The sequence below is a fragment of the Microcaecilia unicolor genome, chromosome 10 (assembly GCF_901765095.1).
Source record: "Microcaecilia unicolor chromosome 10, aMicUni1.1, whole genome shotgun sequence".
Classification (NCBI taxonomy): Eukaryota; Metazoa; Chordata; class Amphibia; order Gymnophiona; family Siphonopidae; genus Microcaecilia; species Microcaecilia unicolor.
In genome coordinates, this window is record NC_044040.1 from 17726930 (window position 1) to 17752170 (window position 25241).

At 46.9% G+C, this 25241-nt stretch overlaps 1 protein-coding gene across 1 annotated transcript in view; it reads left to right on the forward strand.

The window, feature by feature from the left end:
- The window catches only part of LOC115479334 (putative cation exchanger C521.04c), a gene marked incomplete at its 5' end in the record, with an annotated part of 107400 nt that overhangs the window by 37114 nt on the left and 45045 nt on the right, over window positions 1-25241 (forward strand). The window contains 2 exon segments of the mRNA XM_030217208.1: window positions 2929-3058; window positions 21701-21842. Of these exon segments, the coding sequence (XP_030073068.1) occupies window positions 2929-3058; window positions 21701-21842 (272 nt within the window).

The following is a 25241-nucleotide window of genomic DNA, read 5'->3' on the forward strand; positions in this document are numbered from 1 at the left end:
CTAGATTCCTAAACGTACAAACATTCTATACATGTTGTTCCTGGAACTGTGTAGTGTTTTATGGACTTCTATATGTTTCTAACAGATGAAAGGTACTAACAAGTGTCTACTGTTGATTTATTCCCGTTTTCACTAATTGGGGTCTACGACAAGAGTCTCAGGTGATTGGCTTGCAGAGGCAACAGCTACAGATGATTCTTTCTCTCTCAGTTGAATTGCGCTCTGAGATATGGTTTTTTTTTTTTCATGTTGGGTAACTGCAGCGGCTGTCAGTTTATTTGGACCTTCAGTCTAGTTTGCAGCAAGGATTTAGGTACCTTCTTCTTCTGCATACTATTTAACTGCATTCTTGTTTTTACCTATTTAGCTTCTAGTGATCAGGTACTTTCTCACTGACAGGCTTGACATACTTCCAATCTGTTGCTAGGTCAGCAATAGTCTACAATATCTGGAGTATTGTACTTCAGGATTTCGGTTTCCACTTTCTCAGCTGAGGTAGTTTCATTGCAATTTTTTGTTTCCAGGCGGCTCTGCTTCTACCTTTGTCATCCTTCTTTCAGTCGTTTTTTCTCGAGTCTCTCTGTCCTTTGCGCTGCACTGATGCGGTAGGGGACAATATATAGCGGCCACTTGGTAGGGGACAATGTTCAGCGTCGCTTGGACTTTTCAGCCTCAGCTTTTTTGCTTTGTAGTCATTCTATTTAGTTTATTGGCGGTTCTTGGATCGTCAAGCTTTGGCTTCGTATTAATCCTAGTTTGGGTGTCTTCAGGGACTCTACCACATTCTCAATGTCTGTCCCTCCCGTAAGATTACTGCTTTGGTACTTCCCAACAGTCCAATCCTGGTCCGGTCCGGAGGGATGCTAAGGAAGGAGAAATTAGATCTTACCTGCTAATTTGCTTTCCTTTAGTCCCTCCGGACCGGACCAGGCCCCTCCCGTGTTCTATCAACTCTTTAGATTCTTTTATTAAGTTTGGAAGTGTACTCGTTCCTTTACCACACGTGGAATGTTTAAAAAAAAAAAAAAAAAAAAAAGATTTTGCGTGGTCCATACCACTTCTCTGGTGGTTGCTGGTGAGCTCGGTTGCTGGAATATATATAAAACCTTAATGGGTCATACCACTTCTCTGGTGAGAGTTGCTGGTGAGTTCAGTTGCTGGAATATATATAAAGCCTTAAATATGTCATACCACTTCTCTGCCGAGAGTTGCTGGTGAGCTCAGTTGCTGGAATATATATATATAAAACCTTAATGGGTCATACCACTTCTCTGGTGAGAGTTGCTGGTGAGCTCAGTTGATGGAATATATATGAAACCTTAAGTGAGTCATACCACTTCTCTGGTGAGAGTTGCTGGTGAGCTCTAATATGAATGGGCCATGCCACTTCTCTGGTGAGAGTTGCTGGTGAGCTCTAATATGAATGGGCCATGCCACTTCTCTGGTGAGAGTTGCTGGTGAGCTCAGTTGATGGAATATATATAAAACCTTGAGTCATACTACTTCTCTGGTGAGAGTTGCTGGTGAGCTCTAATATGAATGGGCCATGCCACTTCTCTGGTGAGAGTTGCTGGTGAGCTCTAATACAAATGGGCCATACCACTTCTCTGGTGAGAGTTGCTGGTGAGCTCTAGTACTCGGTTTTGCCGAGGAATTTGTGGCTGCTAGGATTCCATACGGCACAGAAGTTCTTTCTTTCTTTCCTGCTTTGTTATTCAAATACTGAGGCTAAGGTCACATGGCCAGGGCTCCTATTGGCTCTCTAGAGTCAGAGTTTTTTCTCAGTCTCCACCTGCTGGTAGGCGGGCACAACCCAACAGTCCAATCCTGGTCCGGTCCGGAGGGACTAAAGGAAAGCAAATTAGCAGGTAAGATCTAATTTCTCCATCTCGCACATGCTTGAATCTCCACTTCCCCAGTTGCAAAGGACTAAAATACAAACTAATACATGCATCCAGCTTTTCCTACATAGGTACGCAGCTTTGGAATGCATTACCACTGGATTTGAAAACAAATGCGTGACCTAATCAATTTTCGGAAATCACTGAAGACCTACCTCTTCAACAGAGCATACCATAACGATCCATCATATGAACTCTAAAACATTACCGCTTTATCTGTTATTCCGATAATGATTTCTTTATACTTTATGCTTTACTCCATTATGTTACCCATGTTTTTATGTAATTACTAATTGTATCTTTTATTCTGGTATGGCGATAGCCATAGCGGAACAATGTAAGCCACATTGAGCCTGCAAATGGGTGGGAAAATGTGGGATACAAATGTAATAAACTCCAAGGGGAATTTCCAGGGACGGGGGCCTGGCATTACAGGACCCATCTCCAATACAGCAACCCAGATCATGGCATGGTCAGACATCTCACAATTTTGAATGTTTATAACCAATGATCTGGACACTAAAATATAGTCAATTCAAGATTTGTGTACCAGGGTCCTGGAGTGGTATGTGTAATCAGTTCATGCAGTTGTAGCATGTACCATACATGAAGCAGGTCAAATGTCACATAATAAAGGCAGACCTTTATAGTCTCATCCATCATATCTTCCCTCATGTTGTGGGACTTATGGTCGAACTCTATTACAATCACCCCAACCATCTAAAACTGCTTTTAATTTTTTAAATAAATTTCTCAAATATTGTATGTAAATGTTACACAACACTGTCTGTTGGCTCTCTATACCATGAACAAGTACATATCTCCCTTATTCATATGTCACTACTTTGAACGTCAACATCCATGCAAATCAATACAGCCACTCCTGCTTTTTTAGCAAGTGCAGGGGCCTGTACGCCAGTATTTCCCAATCTTTGTGTCCTCTTGTGATGGCTCCCTCTATGCTACTGGTTATGAAATATGAAAAGTGTCTAAGAAGCATTGTTTTCTTTTAATTTTGTATCTTCAGACAGATGTTGGATATGATACAGAGGTGATACTTTGCAGCTATGATACAGAGGTGATACTTTGCTGCTATCAGGCCTCGAATATCTATTACTACAAATATACTGTAGATGGCATCAGTGTGTTTGCTGTCAGTATCCTTTATAGAGAGCCCTTCAGCATCTACATCAGCTTCATAACGGATATGGTATGAATGGTCAGACTGGATAGGTCATATAGGGGGCAATTCTATTTCTATAACTTGGTGCCAAGATGTAGGTGCCATAAAGGGATGCATGGCACTTAAGCGTTTCCAAGACATTATAGAATACTAGTGCAAAGCTTTGTTAATGCACCAAAATATAGGTATGCCCACTTAACGGCAGCTCAATGGCTGGTGTAAGCTGGCATGGCTAAGTACACCATGCAATGCACACAACTGAGTTTCCTTATCGTCTGCTCCAGACTGTTCCTGATGAGTGGGTATATGCACTCCTACCAGCAGAGGGCGGCTGAACTACTGTCCCTGTATAAGCTCCTGTGCAACTCAGACCCATTCAGTATTTCTCAGTCTCCCAGCAGAGGTAGGTGAGTTACTGTGCAACCCTGCTTCATCAGTTTGGTTTTGGGTATGCTGGCTTGGCCCCACAACAGAAAAATAAATACAGCCAGAGGAAAGAGGAGTCTTGAGCTTCATGATCATTTCGCCCTAGAGGGTGTACATTCTGGTTTGCTAGGTCTCTCCCCACCCTCCATCCAGAACATGTTGTGCCTTGGCCTCCTCCCCCAATCTCCTTGGGAGGGGTTCCTTGAGTGCCTCCCCTTGGGGTGTATGGAGCAACCAAGAGGTGTGTGGGCTTTTGTGGGGGTGGTTTGTTTTTTTGTTCTTTATACGTTTCAAAAAATTTATCATGTGTTACAGAAACATAGAGCATATGAATTATAGGAATATCACCATATACAAATTTTGGTTACTTATAGTAAGGAATATCCAACTTCTCTAAAATAAAATAAGAGGACCGAAAAAGAAGAAATAAAGAAAGGAAAAGGCTATGTCTCCCTAGTCGTATTTCTTATCTGCAAACTAAGTAGGCAGCACACAGATCTTTTTTTTTTTTTTTAACTCAAGAAAAGACTTAAAGCTGATTAGGAGCAAAATATATATATTTAAGCCCCAAATAACATATCGCACATTTACAAAGATAGCTCAAAAGGAAAGAAGCTCCCCAAATCCTTGGAAAGCCAAAAATGCCTTCCTCTTTTCCTGTGTGGATTTAGTTATATCTGAAAAAAGCCAGTTTTTTTTGTCCAAACACTTCCAAGATCTTATAAAATACAAACGAAGAACAGTTTATATCATAGTAACATAGTAAATGACGGCAGAAAAAGACCTGCATGGTCCATTCAGTCTGCCCAACAAGACAAACTCATGTGTGCTACTTTTTGTGTATACCCTACTTTGATTTGTACCTGTTCTCTTCAGGGCACAGACCGTATAAGTCTGCCCAGCCCTATCCTCTCCTCCCACCACCGGCTGGCTCTGCCACCCAATCTTGGCTAAGCTCCTTAGGATCCATTCCTTCTGAATAGGATTCCTTTATGTTTATCCCACGCGTGTTTGAATTCTGTTACCGTTTTAATTTCCACCACCTCCCGCGGGAGGGCATTCCAAGCATCCACTACTCTCTCCGTGAAAAAATACTTCCTGACATTTTTCTTGAGTCTGCCCCCCTTCAATCTCATTTCATGTCCTCTCGTTCTACTGCCTTCGCACCTCCAGAAAAGGTTCGTTTGCAGATTAATACTTTTCAAATATTTGAACGTCTGTATCATATTACCCCTGTTTCTCCTTTCTTCCAGAGTACACATGTTCAGGTCATCAAGTCTCTCCTCATACGTCTTGTAACGCAAATCCCTTACCATTCTCGTAGCTTTTCTTTGCACCGCTTCAATTCTTTTTACATCCTTCGCAAGGTACGGCCTCCAAAACTGAACACAATACTCTAGGTGGGGCCTCACCAACGACTTATACAGGGGCATCAACACCTCCTTTCTTCTGCTGGTCACACCTCTCTCTATACAGCCTAACAACCTTCTAGCTACGGCCACCGCCTTGTCACACTGTTTTGTCGCCTTCAGATCCTCAGATACTATCACCCCAAGATCCCTCTCCCCGTCCGTACCTATCAGATTCTCCCCGCCTAACACATACATCTCCTGAGGGTTTCTATTCCCTAAGTGCATCACTTTGCATTTCTTCGCATTGAATTTTAATTGCCATACCTTAGACCATTCTTCTAGCTTCCTCAGGTCCTTTTTCATGTTTTCCACTCCCTCCCGGGTGTCTACTCTGCAGATCTTAGTATCATCCGCAAATAGGCAAACTTTACCTTCTAACCCTTCGGCAATATCACTCACAAATATATTGAACAGAATCGGTCCCAGCACCGATCCCTGAGGCACACCACTACTCACCTTTCCCTCCTCCGAGCGAATTCCATTCACCACCACCCTCTGGCTTCTGTCCGTCAACCAGTTCCTAATCCAGTTCACCACTTCGGGTCCTATCTTCAGCCCTTCCAGTTTATTTAAGAGCCTCCTGTGGGGAACCGTGTCAAAAGCTTTGCTGAAATCTAAGTAGATTACGTCCATAGCTTGTCCTTGATTCAATTCTCCTGTCACCCAATCAAAGAACTCAATGAGATTCGTTTGGCATGATTTCCCTTTGGTAAAACCATGTTGTCTCGGATCTTATCTTAAACACAAATTTCACCAATAGAGTTGGATGTTCTAAAACTTCAATAGTGTGTCCTCCAAAAATGCTGTTAAATTATTCAAGTCCACTCTGTTCATTTTCAATCTGCTGCCATTCTTATATAAGCTAAATCTTTAGGTATTTCTTCCAGACTTAGAGGAAACTGACAAAATGTAAGTCTTGGTAACAGGAGGCATCTGGTCTGAATATCTGCCAAGTATTTCTTAAAGGTATCCAAAGGAGTCATACAACTCAATTTTGGAAAATTTAGCAAGTGGAGATTGTCTTCTGTTAAAGTTTTCTAATTGTTCTATTTTACTATGTATCGGCAATTTGTCTGTAACTAAAGCAGCAGTTGCTTCCTGATTAGTTTGTAAGTCTTTATTTGCTGTATCTGTCCAAAAAAACTCTTTAATATTTCCCATGTTTGTAGAGATTAAATCAATTTTACTCACTAAAGACACTTCACTGCAGTCTTTGTTGTCTCTTCCAGCTTTGATAACACTCTCCAAACGCCTTGCAGCGTTGCCTCACTTGGGGCCAAAGATTGTTCCAGTCCTCCAAGGCCACCAGCAAGTCCCATAGAGGGCAGGGCCTCCTCCACCCGATAGCCAGGAATGCCTTCTGCAACTGGTTGAACTGGCGCCCTTACCCTCTCGCTTGCTGGACAAGGTGTCTTGCAGAGTTGGGGGAAAAATAGTCCATTCCCAAGCTCTCCGGGACTGTTCTATCACGGAGAGCAGCAGGCACACCAGCCCCACTTGCACCTTGGGAGGTCCCAACCGCATATTGGTCGATGTTGGATAGGGGTTGAAGTACACCCCCAATCTCTCCCCTCATCTCCCCCCCCCCCCCAACCAAACCAAGGCTCCAGTCATTGAAACAGTGAGAGTTATATGTTGCTGTTCCCAGTGAGTGAGTCAAAAAGTCCAGTTGATCTGTTCTTCAAGAAGGAGAGTTGGTCAAGACAGAATCCTCTGTAGTAGTAAGATACAGCAGTTTAGTCCAAAGCCATTTCTGAGAAAGGGCAGCCTCACTACCATACCAGTTCAAATGCCAGAGTTCAAATTGGGCCACCTTGTGCATATGACAGACCCAACTGGTGAGTGATGGAGATTTAATCCAATATTGCACATTAAGTTTATGCAAAGTAAAAATGCCACTCATGATCCTCTTTTTCCTTGTAGCTATGCACTCTTGTCCTTCCCAATTTCCAAGCAGCAACAAATCAGAAGTCCAAACAATATCCCCACCTACAACTTGTCCGAGAAGGGACCCATACACGTCTCCAGAGTTCATGTAAACAAGGACAGTCCAAGAAAGTATGCACCCAGGTGCACAGCTGGAAAAAACTTTGTCTGGCTATATAATTCACGTACCCAGTGCATAAGCGTCACCACATTGTACAGCCAGATATCTGGAACTTCCAGCCACCCCCCTCCCCCCCCCAGCCTAGTCAAAACCATCTTACAAAGAAACTTATACATGACACTTGGCCTTTCCATAGAAATTGTCTATACTCTGAAACCATTGCTTATCCTTAATAGTAATCCAAAAAGTGGCGATCTGCAATGTATATAGAATTTTAAATAAGGCAGTCCTGCCTAACAAAGAAAGGGGCAAATCTTTCCACTTATCACACAATTTCCTTATACTGTCTTATCTTATCCCACACATTCAATTTATAAAGCTGTTTAAAATCAGCACTGAAATAGATACCCAGATACTTAACGCCAGGTGCCCTTTTCTTCAATGAGGGCTGCCAATCTGCACCAGCAGAGCTGTGGCTCAAAAATTCCGATTTATGATAATTGATCTTTAAACCCCAAAAGGATCCAGATTGATCGATTGATGCTGATCACCTCACGTAATGTCTTAACTGGGTCCCTCAAAAACAGCAGCATATCAGCAAATGTAGTTTTTGTTCCGTGGACCACAAACAGATACCCAAAACAGCAGAATGTAATATTTTAATAGCCAGGGGTTTTCTGGGTGAGTACAAAAAGTAGGGGGGGAGGGACAAAGGTCAGCCCTGCTGGGTACCTCTACACAGAGAGAACAAATCGGTAAGCACCTTAGTCAAACAAAGCTATGTCTCAGAGACCACACAGAGGACATGAACCCATTGCAAAAATCCTCCCCCACCCCAAAATGCCCTAACACCCACTGCATATAGTGCCAGTTAACTTGTCAAAAGGCGTCCAGGCTAACCTAAGCCGCCACCCCCCAAAATGCCAACACCATCTCAACAACGCCCTAATAATGTTGGTAGAGGCATAACGCCCCAGTACAAAACCAGTTTGGTCTGTGTGTATCAATTTAGGGAGGACTGTAGTCAGCCTGGACGCCAAAACAGAAGTTAATAGTTTTAGATCTTGATTAATTAGAGAAATTGGGTAATACGAGCTCACCTGTTCCAGATCTTTTCCTGGCTTGGGAAGGAGTACTACACAGGCCCTATTTTGGTATAATCCCATTGTTCCAATTGTAAAAAATTCTTGATACCTAGCACACATGGTCTTTTCTGCTAGATATGCCATAAACTTACAGAATTTACTGCCAAAACCATCGGGCCCCAAAGCTTTAGCCATTTTTAAGTGGCGAATGGCCTGTTGGATCTCTCGAACAGTAATAGGGCACTCTAGCAGAGTAGCCTCGATGTTACTTGCAGGAGTTGGATATCCCCATAAATCGATACCATTTTGTTTTTGCCATACAATTTGTTGGTAAAAAGCCAAAAAAGTCTGTTATTGATATCGGATCCTGCATCAAGAGATCATTAACCCTGATCTTGGTGACACTCTTCTGAATTTTAATCAGCCTGACGAGATTAGCCAAAAGCTTACCTGTCTTATTCCTCCACTTATATGACTTATATTTGTACATTAAGAAGTTAGATTTGGCCTTTGGTTCAAAAGGGAATCGCTGCAGATCCTTGCTTTTCCTCCAATATTGCAACTGAGTAGTGAGTTCCAACAATTGTGCATCTCTACATTTTTATACATGACTAACATATCCAATAATTTTCCCCCTTAGTACTGCTTTGGCTGATTCCCACAGCACTGTAGCACTAATAGCTTCCTTCTCACCATCTGAATGGACAACACTAGTAGTAAAAAAAAAAAAAAAAAAAAAAGAGGCTAATCTACTATAGGTACTCTATGTCTAAGTGATGGAGGGTATGCCATGCATCTATAAGCTGCAAAAGGTTACCCCTTTATTTAGATTTTGCTCACACCTTGAGGCAGACACTCAAGGCGGATGACAAGCTACCACGTTAAAATCTCCCCAAGTACTATGGCGTAGCCTTTGAAGTGCCCCAACAGTGCCAAACATTGCAAGAAAAAAACATGATCATAGGTTAGGAGCATAAACATTTCCTAAAATCAACTTACAACCCTTTATCTCACCCACAGAAATCACATACCTCCTATTCTTATCAGTTAATTTGTCACCATGTCCAAACCCTTCTTTGCTAGAATTGCTACACCTCATTTCCTGCCATCAAAAGCGGAGGCCCATACCCAATGCATCTCAATTTTTGTGATCAAAATCAGATAGGGTTTCCTGTAACAGGGCCACCTCAGCGTGATGCTTCTTAAACAAAATAAATATTTAAAACCCTAGTTCTTTTATGTTTCAACAGTTTTTATTGAAAACAATACATAATGGCTTTCGACAACATGTCTGTCAAACATTACAACAAACAATAGATTACTATCATATGCAAACATTTATGTAAGTCATACGCACTGCTTTCAACTTACTTTATTAATTCTGCAATCCTACCCCCCACCAGCTAACCCAGTCCTCTTCCCCCCCCCCCCCCCTCTACTCCATTACCCTCCCTGCCCAACAACTCATTTCCCCAAATCCTCCCCTCCCCTCCCACCCTCTTCCCTCCCATGGAAAACTCTCAATCATCCGGAGGAGGAAGGATCTCAGCATCCAAATTCAACCTAGTATTCATAGCACATTAAGTACAAAACTCCTATCCTTGGCGGACAAGGTATCTATATACTTCCCCCAAATCTTCAAAAATTGGGTTTTTCGTTTTGGGGAACCCCTAGCTTCTCTTGCCTCCCACATCAGCAGCTGATGCACCAGGTTTCGCCAATGCCAAAATTCTGGTACTGCTTCTGATGTCCGGTATTGTAGTATACATTTCTTTGCTAGCAGACACCCCTTACGAAATAGCAGTGTCTCCTCTGGTATGTTTCCTCTGAAAGACCCATACATATCCAATAGCATCTATTTCTGTTGATGGCTCTCTCATTCTCCCTGTCTCCTCAGCTCGAAACCTTGGGGTCATCTTTGACTCTTCTCTCTCCTTCTCTGCTCATATCCAGCAGACCGCCAAGACCTGTCGTTTCTTTCTTTACAACATCCGTAAAATCCGCCCCTTTCTTTCCGAGCACTCTACCAAAACCCTCGTCCACACCCTTGTCACCTCTCGTTTAGACTACTGCAATCTGCTTCTTGCTGGCCTCCCACTTAGTCACCTCTCCCCTCTCCAGTCGGTTCAAAACTCTGCTGCCCGTCTCATCTTCCGCCAGGGTCGCTTTACTCATACTACCCCTCTCCTCAAGACCCTTCACTGGCTCCCTATCGGTTTTCGCATCCTGTTCAAACTTCTTCTACTAACCTATAAATGTACTCACTCTGCTGCTCCCCAGTATCTCTCCACACTCGTCCTTCCCTACACCCCTTCCCGTGCACTCCGCTCCATGGATAAATCCTTCTTATCTGTTCCCTTCTCCAGTACTGCCAACTCCAGACTTCGCGCCTTCTGTCTCGCTGCACCCTACGCCTGGAATAAACTTCCTGAGCCCCTACGTCTTGCCCCATCCTTGGCCACCTTTAAATCTAGACTGAAAACCCACCTCTTTAACATTGCTTTTGACTCGTAACCACTTGTAACCACTCGCCTCCACCTACCCTCCTCTCTTCCTTCCCGTTCACATTAATTGATTTGATTTGCTTACTTTATTTATTTTTTTGTCTATTAGATTGTAAGCTCTTTGAGCAGGGACTGTCTTTCTTCTATGTTTGTACAGCGCTGCGTATGCCTTGTAGCGCTATAGAAATGCTAAATAGTAGTAGTAGTAGTAGTAGTAGCATCTGAGAGGGAGTTCCCGCTACATCACAAGCCAACAGATTTGACAGGTAAGTAGCCACTCTGGACCAAAAGCCCTGAATAGCATCACAGCTCCAAAGAGCATGATAAAATGTATTGTCTGTTCTTTTAATTGGTGAGTGGATTCTGTCCACATTCAAAGAAAGTATTCGAAAAGTACTCTGTATAGCTCAGAATAAATCTGAAAAGAAAAAGTGGAAATCACATACTAACAAATGGTGCAGGGACCTCAGCCCATTACCCCCCCCCCCCCATATCCATCTCTACATGCACAAAAGATCCTCCCCTCCCATCACCAACACACCTTTTCTTATCTATAGATCATAGCATTAGAAAAACTGGGTGATACGAGCTTATCCTCAGAGCCAAACATCCACATCCCCTCACATCCTTGCAGAAGTACACTATCCACGCACATAAAAAACGTGCTCTCCACCCACACACCCACTATTCATACGCGCTGTCCAGCCCCAACCCCTACAGACCAAACCCATACTAGCAAAAAAAAAGCCAGCCCCCCCCCATAGTATTCACTCTACCCCCGTCCCCTATCCCACACCATATTCACAAATAGTCCATTGGAAATAGCAGTATCTGAAAATGTGACAAATGGGCAGTGTTTGACACTCATAAAATCATGTCAACAAAGGCAACACCTTCATAGTCTGTCTACCACCTCAGATCATGAAATCCCTAAAAAACGGGATTAACAAAGTAGAGAGGCATAACAGAATGTCAGATATCCATGGGCCCAAGGGTGCCCAAAAATTGAAACTGCAATAAACAGTAATGAAGGGCACAATGGAAAACTTACAGGTGACGCACAAAGTAAGTCACACCCTGTGCAGTCCAAATTAGAGATCTCTGCATACAGGGATCAACGTAAACCTTGCAAAAAAGCTTTGTTCTTCCAAAGTGTTGGTCAATAGGGCGCCAGAGCGTGTCTGTTGGCTGCCACCTGACCACAAAGGTCATTAAGCAGAAGCAGCTTGCCAATTTCAATGTGCAGGTTTTATGATTATAGATCAAGTGCTCTTTCTCTGCAAAATTGAGCACCCGGGCCAGCACAGATGGAGGCTGTTGTGTGTCCAGTCATTGAGGTCCAACATGATTAACTCACTCAATTTCAACATCCATACCTAGCTTCTGCAGGAGCCAGGTTTCCACAAGTGTCAACAAATCCTTTGACACTGCTTCAGGCACTCCTATGATGCGCAAATTATTCTGCTTGCCTCCGTTTTCCTGATTTTCCAGGAGGTTGAGTAGATTTGCAGCGTTCTGCCAGGCCCTGCACCTTCCCTTCCAGTTCCCCGTGCTGCAGTGTGCAGTGTTCCACATGTGTGAGCCTGGTCACCTGGTTCTCCAGGCCTTTTATCTCATCCATAGTTGCCTGTAGTTTAGCCAGTTTGATTTCGGGAGAGTTCTACGATTGCTTCCTCCTGGTGGTGGTGGCGGTGAGGCACATGATATCATTGTGGATGACTCGGGGCTTCTGCTTTGCCGGTCACAGTGTGTGAAGTGGCATGCCACATCCATGGTCCCCCACCAGTAAGTACCAGTGTTTGCTGCCCACCAGAAAGTCCAAGAAACTTGTGAATTGCTGCACATTTGAGGCAACATTATGAGAATTGAGAGTGGAGCTAGACGCAAGAGCCACCGCTCAGAATGCCGCCATCATGTGATCCTTGCTAGTGTCTTCGTCACCTCAGTTGAGACCCCCCTCCCCCCGTGCACAAGATCTTGCTCCGGCGTCTGCTAGGGCTGTTGCATGTTTTCCCTCCTTGGCTGCTAATAAGCCATATTCTTCAAAAGATTCAGTCAAAGCAGTCAGGTGGTGGTAGTGGCTCCAGTGTGATCGAGGCGCTCTAGGTACAGGGTTCTGGTTTAGTTGCAAGTAGGTGATCTGGTTCGGCTGCCCTCAGTAAACAATCTGCTCCTTCAGGGTACTGTTCAGATGCCAGACGTGGCTTGGTTCTTGCTTACGGCTTGGCTGTTGAGCAGGCAAAACTGCTGAAGTAGGGTTATTTGCCAGGTATCATTCGCACGTTGAGTTCTAGGAAGCAGTCTACAGCCTTGGCATATATTCATGTCTGGCACATTTTCAAAGCTTGGTGTCAGGACAGGGTCGTTTAGAGAGAGGGCCAGTCTTCCCTTCATGTGCATTTGGTTTCAGTTGCTTTCAGGGTTCGGTTTAGGGTGGGACGATTGCTAGGCATATGGACCTTTTGCGGGGTTTTTTTTCCTAGGGAGTTAAGTAAGCCTCCTTTCTCCGAGGACAAGCAGGCTGCTTGTTCTCACTGATGGGTGACGTCCTCGGCAGCCCCTCCAATCGGAATCTTCCTAGCAAAGACCTTTGCTAGCTCTCGCGCGCCCGCGCGGCCGTCTTCCCACCCGAAACCGGCTCGAGCCGGCCAGTCTTCTTTCGTCCGCACTCGGTACGGCTGTGTTTTTGTCGTGTCGAGCCCCGGAGAGTCGACCTCGCGCGTCCGTTATCTTAATCGACGTGTTTTTCTTCGGAAAAGTTGTATTTTCGTTCGGAAAGTGCTCCGAAAACCCCCTTGGGTTTCGTTTGCCCCTTCCCGTATTTCCAGTTTTGCCCCGGTAAGTTTTCTTTCGTCGTCGGGGTAGGCCTCTTTTCGGCCTCGGTCGAGATTTTTTCTCCCTTAAAGTTTTGGTGCTCCAAATTCGTCATTTCGGATTTTGACTTCGCCGGCGTGATTTTTCCGCCCATGACATCGAAGCCTTCCAGCGGCTTCAAGAAGTGCACCCAGTGCGCCCGGGTAATCTCGCTCACTGATAGGCACTCTTCGTGTCTTCAGTGTCTGGGGGCCGAGCACCGTCCCCAGAACTGTAGTCTGTGTTCCTTGTTACAAAGGCGGACTCAAGTGGCGAGATTAGCCCAGTGGAACGTTTTGTTCTCGGGCTCTTCGTCGGCATCGGCACCGGGGTCATCGTGTGCATCGACGTCATCAGCGTCCAGACCTTCATCCTTGGCTGCCAGTGCATCGAGTGCATCGAGGCATCGGCCCTCTGCATCGGCGCCGAGACATCGGATAGCTGCATCGACGTCGGTGGTACCGGGACCTCGTCTCCTGATGTCGTCGGACGGTGGTGCATCGAGTGGAGTGCAGGTGAGGGCTGTCCATTCCCCTGCTGGTGGCGGTGAGCCCTCGGGTGGGTCTCCTCCTACCCTGAGGGCTCCTGCGGTACAGCCCCCCCGAGATCGACCCTCTTCGGTCTCGGCCCCGAGGAAGCGACGGATGGATTCTACGTCCTCCTCGTCGGTGCCGGGGAGCTCCGGTGACATGCTTCGGAAGAAGTCGAAGAAGCATCGACACCGGTCCCCTCCCCGCGTCGGCACCGAGAGCTCTGGGTCGCCGAGGGATTCGGCACCCAGCAGGCATCGGCACCGAGAGGACCGCTCACCCTCTGTTCAAGAGGTGTCGATGCGCTCCACTCTGGCCAGCCCGGAACAGCCTCCACGCCCGGAACAGGTTCTGACGTCGACGCCTGCATCGACCTCTATGCCTTTCTCTGCAGCCGCTCTGAACGAGAGCCTCCGGGCCGTTTTCCCAGAGATTCTGGGAGAGCTGTTGCGCCCTACCCCTCCGGTACCGTCGAGCGTGGCGCCGGCTGGCCCATCGCCCGGGGTGAGGTTCCCGACGTCGGTACCGCGTGCGGTGCCGACTGCGGCCACCTCCCAGGAGGGCTCCCCGACTACGTCGGCGGAGGGAGCTTCGCCGATGCGGGCGAGGGAGTCTACCTCTCGACGCCCCCATCGTGGACGTGGCTCCACGGAGTCGAGCCGGGCGCGGTTGCAGACGCAGGTCCGTGAACTTGTGTCTGACACCGAGGGTGAGGCCTCGTGGGAAGAAGAAGAAGATCCCAGATATTTCTCTGACGAGGAGTCTGAGGGTCTTCCTTCTGATCCCACTCCCTCTCCTGAAAGACAGCTTTCTCCTCCCGAGAGTCTGTCTTTTGCTTCCTTTGTCCGGGAGATGTCTACGGCCATCCCCTTCCCGGTGGTTGTGGAGGACGAGCCCAGGGCTGAAATGTTTGAGCTCCTGGACTATCCTTCTCCACCTAAGGAAGCGTCCACTGTTCCCCTGCACCATGTCCTCAAAAAGACATTGCTGGCGAACTGGACCAAGCCTTTAACTAATCCCCACATCCCCAAGAAGATCGAGTCCCAGTACCGGATCCATGGGGACCCAGAGCTGATGCGCACTCAGTTGCCTCACGACTCTGGAGTTGTGGATCTGGCCCTAAAGAAGGCTAAGAGTTCTAGGGAGCATGCTTCGGCGCCCCCGGGCAAAGACTCTAGAACCTTAGACTCCTTTGGGAGGAAGGCCTACCATTCCTCTATGCTCGTGGCCAAAATTCAGTCTTACCAGCTCTACACGAGCATACACATGCGGAATAATGTGCGACAGTTGGCGGGCTTGGTTGATGCTCTTCCCCCTGAGCAAGCCAAGCCTTTTCAGGAGGTGGTCAGGCAGCTGAAGGCGTGCAGAAAATTCCTGGCCAGAGGAGTTTATGACACTTTTGATGTTGCGTCCAGGGCCGCTGCTCAAGGTGTGGTGATGCGCAGGCTCTCATGGCTGCGTGCCGCCGACCTGGAGAATAGAATCCAGCAGCGGATTGCGGACTCGCCTTGCCGTGCGGACAACATTTTTGGAGAAAAAGTCGAGCAGGTGGTAGAGTCTCTCCACCAGCGGGACACCGCATTCGACAAGTTCTCCCGCCGGCAGCCTTCAGCTTCTACCTCTACAGGTAGACGATTTTTCGGGGGAAGGAAGACTGTTCCCTATACTTCTGGTAAGCGTAGGTACAATCCTCCTTCCCGACAGCCTGCGGCCCAGGCTAAGCCCCAGCGCGCTCGCTCTCGTCAGCAGCGTGCGCCTCAGCAAGGCCCCGCGGCTCCCCAGCAAAAGCAAGGGGCGAGCTTTTGACTGGCTCCAGCAGAGCATAGCCGACATCCAAGTGTCAGTGTCGGGCGACCTGCCAGTCGGAGGGAGGTTGAAAGCTTTTCACCAAAGGTGGCCTCTCATAACCTCCGATCAGTGGGTTCTGCAAATAGTCCGGCAAGGATACACCCTCAATTTGGCCTCCAAACCTCCAAATTGTCCACCGGGAGCTCAGTCTTACAGCTTCCAGCACAAGCAGGTACTTGCAGAGGAACTCTCCGCCCTTCTCAGCGCCAATGCGGTCGAGCCCGTGCCATCCGGGCAAGAAGGGCTGGGATTCTATTCCAGGTACTTCCTTGTGGAAAAGAAAACAGGGGGCATGCGTCCCATCCTAGACCTAAGGGCCCTGAACAAATATCTCGTAAAAGAAAAGTTCAGGATGCTTTCCCTGGGCACCCTTCTCCCCATGATTCAGCAAAACGATTGGCTATGCTCTCTGGACTTGAAGGATGCCTACACACACATCCCGATACTGCCAGCTCACAGACAGTATCTGCGATTTCAGTTGGGCACACGCCACTTCCAGTACTGTGTGCTACCCTTTGGGCTTGCCTCTGCGCCCAGGGTGTTCACAAAGTGCCTAGCTGTGGTAGCAGCGGCGCTTCGCAGGCTGGGGGTGCACGTGTTCCCATATCTCGACGATTGGCTGGTGAAGAACACATCCGAGGCAGGAGCCCTGCAGTCCATGCAGATGACTATTCGCCTCCTGGAGCTACTGGGGTTTGTGATAAATTATCCAAAGTCCCATCTTCTCCCAGTGCAGAAACTCGAATTCATAGGAGCTCTGCTGGATTCTCGGACGGCTCGCGCCTATCTCCCAGAGGCGAGAGCCAACAACTTGTTGTCCCTCGTCTCGCGGGTGCGAGCGTCCCGGCAGATCACAGCTCGGCAGATGTTGAGATTGCTGGGCCACATGGCCTCCACAGTTCATGTGACTCCCATGGCCCGTCTTCACATGAGATCTGCTCAATGGACCCTAGCCTCCCAGTGGTATCAGGCTGCTGGGGGTCTAGAAGACGTGATCCACCTGTCCACGAGTTTTCTCGAATCCCTGTATTGGTGGACAATCTGGTCCAATTTGACTCTGGGACGTCCTTTCCAAATTCCTCAGCCACAAAAAGTGCTGACAACGGATGCGTCTCTCCTGGGATGGGGAGCTCATGTCGATGGGCTTCACACCCAAGGAAGCTGGTCCCTCCAGGAACGCGGTCTACAGATCAATCTCCTGGAGTTGCGAGCGATCTGGAACGCTCTGAAGGCTTTCAGAGATCGGCTGTCCCATCAAATTATCCAAATTCAGACAGACAACCAGGTTGCCATGTACTATGTCAACAAGCAGGGGGGCACCGGATCTCGCCCCCTGTGTCAGGAAGCCGTCAGCATGTGGCTTTGGGCTCGCCGTCTCGGCATGGTACTCCAAGCCACATATCTGGCAGGCGTAAACAACAGTCTGGCCGACAGACTGAGCCGGATTATGCAACCTCACGAGTGGTCGCTCAACTCCAGAGTGGTGCGCCAGATCTTCCAAGCGTGGGGCACCCCCTTGGTGGATCTCTTCGCATCTCGAGTGAACCACAAAGTCCCTCAGTTCTGTTCCAGGCTTCAGGCCCCCGGCAGACTAGCATCGGATGCCTTCCTCCTGGATTGGGGGGAGGGCCTGCTGTATGCTTATCCTCCCATCCCTCTGGTGGGGAAGACTTTGTTGAAACTCAAGCAAGACCGAGGCACCATGATTCTGATTGCTCCTTTTTGGCCGCGTCAGATCTGGTTCCCCCTTCTTCTGGAGTTATCCTCCGAAGAACCGTGGAGATTGGAGTGTTTTCCGACCCTCATCACGCAGGACGAAGGGGCTCTTCTGCATCCCAGCCTCCGGTCCCTGGCTCTCACGGCCTGGATGTTGAGAGCGTAGACTTTGCCTCTTTGGGTCTGTCAGAGGGTGTCTCCCGCATCTTGCTTGCTTCCAGGAAAGATTCCACTAAGAGGAGTTACTTCTTTCTGTGGAGGAGGTTTGCCGTCTGGTGTGACAGCAAGGCCCTAGCTCCTCGCTCTTGTCCTACACAGACCCTGCTTGAATACCTTCTGCACTTGTCTGAGTCTGGTCTCAAGACCAACTCTGTAAGAGTTCACCTTAGCGCAATCAGTGCATACCATTACCATGTGGAAGGTAAGCCGATCTCAGGACAGCCTTTAGTTGTTCGCTTCATGAGAGGTTTGCTTTTGTCAAAGCCCCCTGTCAAGCCTCCTACAGTGTCATGGGATCTCAATGTCGTTCTCACCCAGCTGATGAAACCTCCTTTTGAGCCACTGAATTCCTGCCATCCGAAGTACTTGACCTGGAAGGTCATTTTCTTGGTGGCAGTTACTTCAGCTCGTAGAGTCAGTGAGCTTCAGGCCCTGGTAGCTCAGGCCCCTTACACCAAATTTCATCATAACAGAGTAGTCCTCCGCACTCACCCTAAGTTCTTGCCAAAGGTCGTGTCGGAGTTCCATCTGAACCAGTCAATTGTCTTGCCAACATTCTTTCCCCGTCCTCATTCCTGCCCTGCTGAACGTCAGCTGCACACATTGGACTGCAAGAGAGCATTGGCCTTCTATCTGGAGCGGACACAGCCCCACAGACAGTCCGCCCAATTGTTTGTTTCTTTTGATCCCAATAGGAGGGGAGTGGCTGTAGGGAAACGCACCATATCCAATTGGCTAGCAGATTGCATTTCCTTCACTTACGCCCAGGCGGGGCTGGCTCTTGAGGGTCATGTCACGGCTCATAATGTTAGAGCCATGGCTGCGTCGGTAGCCCACTTGAAGTCAGCCTCTATTGAAGAAATTTGCAAAGCTGCGACGTGGTCTTCTGTCCACACATTCACATCTCATTACTGCCTGCAGCAGGATACCCGACGCGACAGTCGGTTCGGGCAGTCAGTTCTTCAGAACCTGTTTGGGCTTTAGGATCCAACTCCACCCCCCGAGGGCCCTGTTTGTTCTGTTCCAGGCTGCACTCTCAGTTAGTTGGTAAATTTTTTAGGTCAATCTCAGTTATGTCCTCGCCGTTGCGAGGCCCAATTGACCATGGTTGTTGTTTTGAGTGAGCCTGGGGGCTAGGGATACCCCATCAGTGAGAACAAGCAGCCTGCTTGTCCTCGGAGAAAGCGAATGCTACATACCTGTAGAAGGTATTCTCCGAGGACAGCAGGCTGATTGTTCTCACAAACCCGCCCGCCTCCCCTTTGGAGTTGAGTCTTCCCTTGAAGTGTATTGTCTTGCTACATACTGGACTGGCCGGCTCGAGCCGGTTTCGGGCGGGAAGACGGCCGCGCATGCGCGCGAGAGCTAGCAAAGGTCTTTGCTAGGAAGATTCCGATTGGAGGGGCTGCCGAGGACGTCACCCATCAGTGAGAACAATCAGCCTGCTGTCCTCGGAGAATACCTTCTACAGGTATGTAGCATTCGCTTTCCAGCAGGTTGTCCCTACGTGAAATTTGAATTTGGTGTTGTCTGCCTCGGTCAAGATGCTGTTTGAGCCCTTAAAGCAGGTATCCCTTAAGGCTCTCTCTCTGAAGGTGATATTTTTGGTAGCGATCACCTCAGCCAGGTATATTTCTGAGTTGCAGGCTTCAATCACGTAGGAAGCCTTTCCTTATCTTTTCTCAGTAAAAGATATCCTTGCATCTTTTCTCAGTGAAAGATATCTTTGACTTATACGGTCTGTGCCCTGAAGAGGACAGGTACAAATCAAAGTAGGGTATACACAAAAAGTAGCACATATGAGTTTATCTTGTTGGGCAGACTGGATGGACCATGCAGGTCTTTTTCTGCTGTCATTTACTATGTTACTACTATGTTCCTTCCTTTCTGCCTAAGGTGCTTTCACCATTTCATGCCGGTCGACTTCTTTGCCTTTTTTTGTGGGAAGGATTCCCCCAACTCTCTTCCATCTTGATATCCACTGGGCTTTGCGGTATTACTTGCAGAAAACAGAGGAATTTTGTAATACAGACTGACTTTGCACTCTTTGCTGGTTCACAGAAAGGGAAAGCAGCGTCCAAGGCCTCTGTAGTTCGTTGAGTTAAGACTTTTCTTCGACATACTTGCTCAGTGGCAGCCTGGTACCAGAGGTGTTGAGGGTGCATTCAACTAGGGCTCAGGCTGAACTTTCTTCCTGCAGGGTCGAAACTTGGTGGTTGTTTTGTTCCTTTGTGAATTATTATAGGCTGGATGTCCAGGCAAAAAAAGATTACACTTTTGGGGCTTCAGTGTCCTACCGTCATACATAAGTAATGCCACACTGGGAAAAGACCAAAGGTCCATCGAGCCCAGCATCCTGTCCACGACAGCGGCCAATCCAGGCCAAGGGCACCTGGCGAGCTTTGGTATTTTCCACTTGTAGGGAATGGTCTGGAGCAGGTAATAAGGAAAGAGAAATTAGATCTTGCCTGCTAACTTTCCTTGAGTCTCTCCAGATTAATCCCAAATACCACCTGGGAAGCTGTTCTCTGAACAGTGTGTATTTGGGGTAGGAGGTCTTGAGCTGAGCTTTGTATGGTCTATTTATGTCAGTCATTTCCTTCCGGGTTATATTTGGCATACCAAGGGCGGGGCGGTGGGGGCGGTCTGCCCCGGGTGCACGCTGCTGGAGGGGTGCAGAGAGCAGCTGCGCGCGCCTGTCTGCTCCGCTGGTTCCCTGCTCCGCTGGTTCCCTGCTCCCTCTGCCCCGGAACAGGTTACTTCCTGTTCCGGGGCAGAGGGAGCCAGCGGAGCCGACAGCCGCGCGGCTGCTCCCAACACCCCTCCAGCAGTGTGTGTTGATGCCAGGTATGCTGATGCTTTGGGGGAGGGGGGTGTTGATGCTGCGGGGGGGGGGGGGGGGGGGCAGCGGCGATCTGCCCCAGGTGGCAGCCGACCTAGGAACGCCACTGGTTCGGTTGCTTCCTTCTCCCCTTGGGATGACTAGGGAATCTATTCTTGATCTTGTTCAGGTTCTGGGATTGGTGATTACCTCTGCTCTGTCAATAAAAATACTGAATGGGTTAGGATTGCAGAGGACCCTTATACAGTGACATCAGTCAGTAGTTCTCAGTCTGCCTCTGCTGGTAGGTGTGCATATACCCACTCATCGGGAATGGTCTGGAGAGATTCAAGTTTAAATTAGGTAAAATCTAATTTCTCCTTTCTATTAGTTGCATGTGTCACATGACACACCCATGGTCCTTCCATCTCTATCCACATATATTCTCCTTTGCAGTTAAGTGCCAAGTGACTGTGGTGTGTACTTTTTAGAAGAGTGCCTAATACTTAAACACATACATGTCAGTTTTTTGTGCCTGTGTCCCACGTAAGGGCTACTATTTCTATAAACTGTGAGTACTTGGTCCCTAATAAGTTAGACTACCCCCTTCGTTCTATCTGTTTTCTGTTTCTGTATAATTCATTGGGCAATGCAAGTGCTTGTGAATAACACTAGAGGGAGGGATGGCACCGTGTAGATCACTGTATATATTTATATGTAGTCCTACTAATATAGCTTCATAGTGACCTGCAGCGTCTCTGGATTCAGTATGGAGACACCTAATTATAACTCTGTAGTATAGGTTTTGCTTAGGTCTGCAGGATACCAAAACCATTCCTAATATAGTTGAAGCTCAGAACCACAAATGCACCTTGTCCTGTCCCTTGAGCTGAGAGTTCTTATATATATATATATATATATATATCAATTTGTTACATTTGTACCCCACATTTTCCCACCTATTTGCAGGCTCAATGTGGCTTACAAAGTATCGTAGTGGTGATTGTCATTACGGTTGATAACAAATACAAATATATCATGTTTTGCCTGTAGTTTTTGGAAGTGGTCTTGTTTTAAAATGATGCCCACTCTGCCAAAAAAAATTAAGCAACTTTGTGTGTTAATCCTTTTTTCCTTAACCTGCTGTGTGCACAGACTTGATGCTTCTGGTGATTGTCACACTAGGTCTTGGATACTCTGACAGTCAGAACCAGTACTCCAGCTCTCCTGTCAAATTCACTCTCTCATTGGTCTCTATTATGCCTCTTTCCTACTGCATTGGCATGGCTATTGCCAGGTGAGGCTAGACTTGACTGCAGATGGGGTGGGTAATCATCTTGTTTTGTACCTTTTATTGTGTATTTTTTCAAGATGGAATGTTCCTCCTCAGACAGCAGTAGGAGGAGAGGGGAGAGAAAATATTCACATATGCTGCTTATTTGTAGGTGAGTTCTTGGTGGTTTAAAATTTTTACACAGTTCAAGTGAAAAGATTTTTTTTTAAGTTTGTTTTTATCACTTGAGATGGTGCAGTCTGTCACAAGACAGTGAACTCTAACTGACTGCAGCTCGGGAAATGGAAAATAGAACAAATCCCAAAATACAAATGTGTTGGTGGTGTGATGAAACAGCCCAGCAGATGTAATTCTTGCTATAGATAGTAGCAATCCATTCCTTAGCATCCTTACAGCTTATTCCAGACACATGGGTTATGCACTTCTGCCAGCAGATGGAGACTGAGAACAACTGGTTTCAAAATTAACACAACTGCGCTGTTCAGTCCACAGCCAACCAATATCTCTATCTCCAGCAGATAGTAGGTGTGCTAACCTTTATTGTCTAGAACTGGTCAAGCTGAGTCAGGCCTCTGTGGAGGCTTTTAGCCCAAAAGGAACACTGTAGAGAAGGGTCAGATCCTTCAAACACACAAAAGTCAGAGGAACTTGACTGAAAGGGCATTGAGTAGGGGCACTTGCCCTAGTCTCCTGATTTGGCGTGCTACACCCAGGTGTCTGGGTCCCTCCTTCTTCCCCTCTTTATAATGGAATTGGTATGTGCTTTGGCTCCCCTCTCTTCCCTGGGGAGGAAACATTAAGAGCCCTATAGAGTATGCCTAGTGTAATTCTAGAGGGGCCTCTGTTTTGTTGTCAATCCAGAGTGTCTGCTTTGCTCAGACTTGGTGAGTGCTGGTACAGGCATGGAGGAGGGGAGAGGAGTTTAATAAGGAGCAGGGGGTTTACAGAGTGGAGCTATGAAGCTTTGGTTTGCATATGGCAGTGCCCGGAGATGAGCTATTGTGTTGCCTTGCTTGCAGCAGCTGGCACAGGATTGACTTGCTGAGTGGTGGATGCCATGTGTGCAAGGCCTTGTGTAGTGTGGGAATTTTATAGCTACCTAATATTCTGTGCTTTGGGCATAAATTGCCCATACCAGAGTGACACATAGCTATGTGAGGTCTTTCTATTTGTTTCTCAAGTTTTTTTTCTTTGTTTCACAGACCATAACAGTTTTGCTAACTCCTGAGGAAGGCTGATAAGCAGGCACTTCTGTTCACTAGAGACATCGATCTAGAGACTCTTTCACTTCTGTGAGATTATTTGCAAGTTTAATTGAGGGGGAGCTTCAGCAGGATATCAGAAATTTAGAGATAAGTACATAAGTATTGCCATACTGGGAAAGACCAAAGGTCCATCGAGCCCAGCATCCTGTTTCCAACAGTGGCCAAACCAGGTCACAGATACCTGGCGAGATCCAAAAAATGTACAAAATATTTTGAACTGCTTATCTCAGAAATAGTGGATTTCCCCCAAGTCCATTTAATAATGGTCTATGGACTTTTCCTTTAGGAAGCCGTCCAAACCTTTTTAAAACTCCGCTAAGCTAACCGCCTTTACCACATTCTCTGGCAATGAATTCCAGAGTTTAATTACACGTTGAGTGAAGAAACATTTTCTCAGATTCGTTTTAAATTTACTACCTTGTAGCTTCATCGCATGCCCCCTAGTCTTAGTATTTTTGGAAAGCGTGAACAGACGCTTCACATCTAACCGTTCAACTTCACTCATTATTTTATAAACCTCTATCATATCTCCCCTCAGCCGCCTTTTCATATAGTATAGGTTAAAGATATGAACTTTAATTCACAGAGTTCTGTTTATGGTTTCATCATTATGCATATCATCCTGATGTTGTTTGATGATCCAATTGATTCAGATCGCTGGAGGTTTTTTCTTTTGCTGTTGTAGATCCAGCTCATCAGAGGAAAGAGAGAGGTTTCTTGCTTGTAAAGTGCAGGGAGAGAAAAAGTTGCTTTTAAGTGAAGGGAAAAAAAAAACCCTCAAAATAAACTCGGGGCTGGTAACTCAACATATACTGAGCAGACGTATGTAAGAATTTGAGCAGTAAATAAACAAATAGTGTGTTGTTTAGCCTGAAATTTTGGATCCCGATGTGAACACAGCCTGAAAATTTGGATCCCGATGTGAACACAGCCCAGTACAAAAATACAGATCTTAATATTGCGATGGGTTTGGCCGCCTTGGTGGATCCTGTATATGACTTGATTAGAGCCTTGGCTAAGGGAATGGTACTTCTTGAGCCTGCACCCAGATTTCTTTTGCTGTTCCACTGAGCTGTAGACAGGTTCTAAGGTGAAGCTCCGTAAGCTCCCCTTTTAGGAAAAAATTGTTCAAGGATGATATCGAAAAATTTAGTTGAGAGCTTGGAGTCCAAGGTTCCTTGTTTACTAGAGGAGTGCAAGCTGGAGTTCTTCAGCCAGGGGGTGTTTCAAAGAGGCTAGGAGGTACTGCCCAGGAATAATTAGTGACACCGTGCTCCAGGTTTTTTCAGAGAGGGCTGTTCTTTCGTTGACTAGAGGCAGTTGTGATGCAGGACCAGTGAAGGTGTCGGCACCCACCTTCTGGTCATGCAATAGGTTGGTTAAGACTTTTATCAAAGGTGGGTCTAGATAACTGGGCTACTAGATCCTAGAAGTCCTCAGCAAGTGATATACTCTGGAGTTTGCACATTCTTTGTTGGATGGTTTTATGGAGTCTCCTGTTGCTGTTGGCAAAATGTGACGTCAGTTGGAGTGACCCTAGGGAGGTTAGTGCAGCAAGATGTGGTAGTGCCCATTCTACCAAAGGAGTGAGTTAAAGGGAGCTATTCCATCGACTTTCTACTGCCAATGGAAAAGGGAACCTTTAAGCCTATTTTAGATTTCGCAGGTCAGTAAGGCCCTCCAGCCTTCCATATTCTGCATGGAGACTCTGTGGTCACTGTGGCAGTCAGAAAATGGGATTTTTACTCACCTCCTTGGACTTGAATCGGGAACGGATATGCTTCTGTCATCGGGGACATCAAAGATTCCTTTGTTTTGCAGTTTGTTTTAAGTTGACATTTCCAATTTTATATTGTCGTTTGGGTTGGCAATAGCCCCAAGAACATTCTCTTGGGAGATTGTGGTTGTGGCAGCATTACACAAAGAAGGGATCTTGGTGCATGTGCATACTTACCTGAACAATTAGTTGATCTAGGTAGTCCACCAAGGAAGGCCAGCCAGATGAGTCATGGTCCAATTCTTGGAGCAGTTGGACTGGGTGGTCAACCAAGCCAAGTGCAAGCTTATTCCCAGGAGTTGGAGTATCTGGGAGTGCTTTTTGATATTCAGCAGGAATGAGAGTTTCAAACTGGAGAGC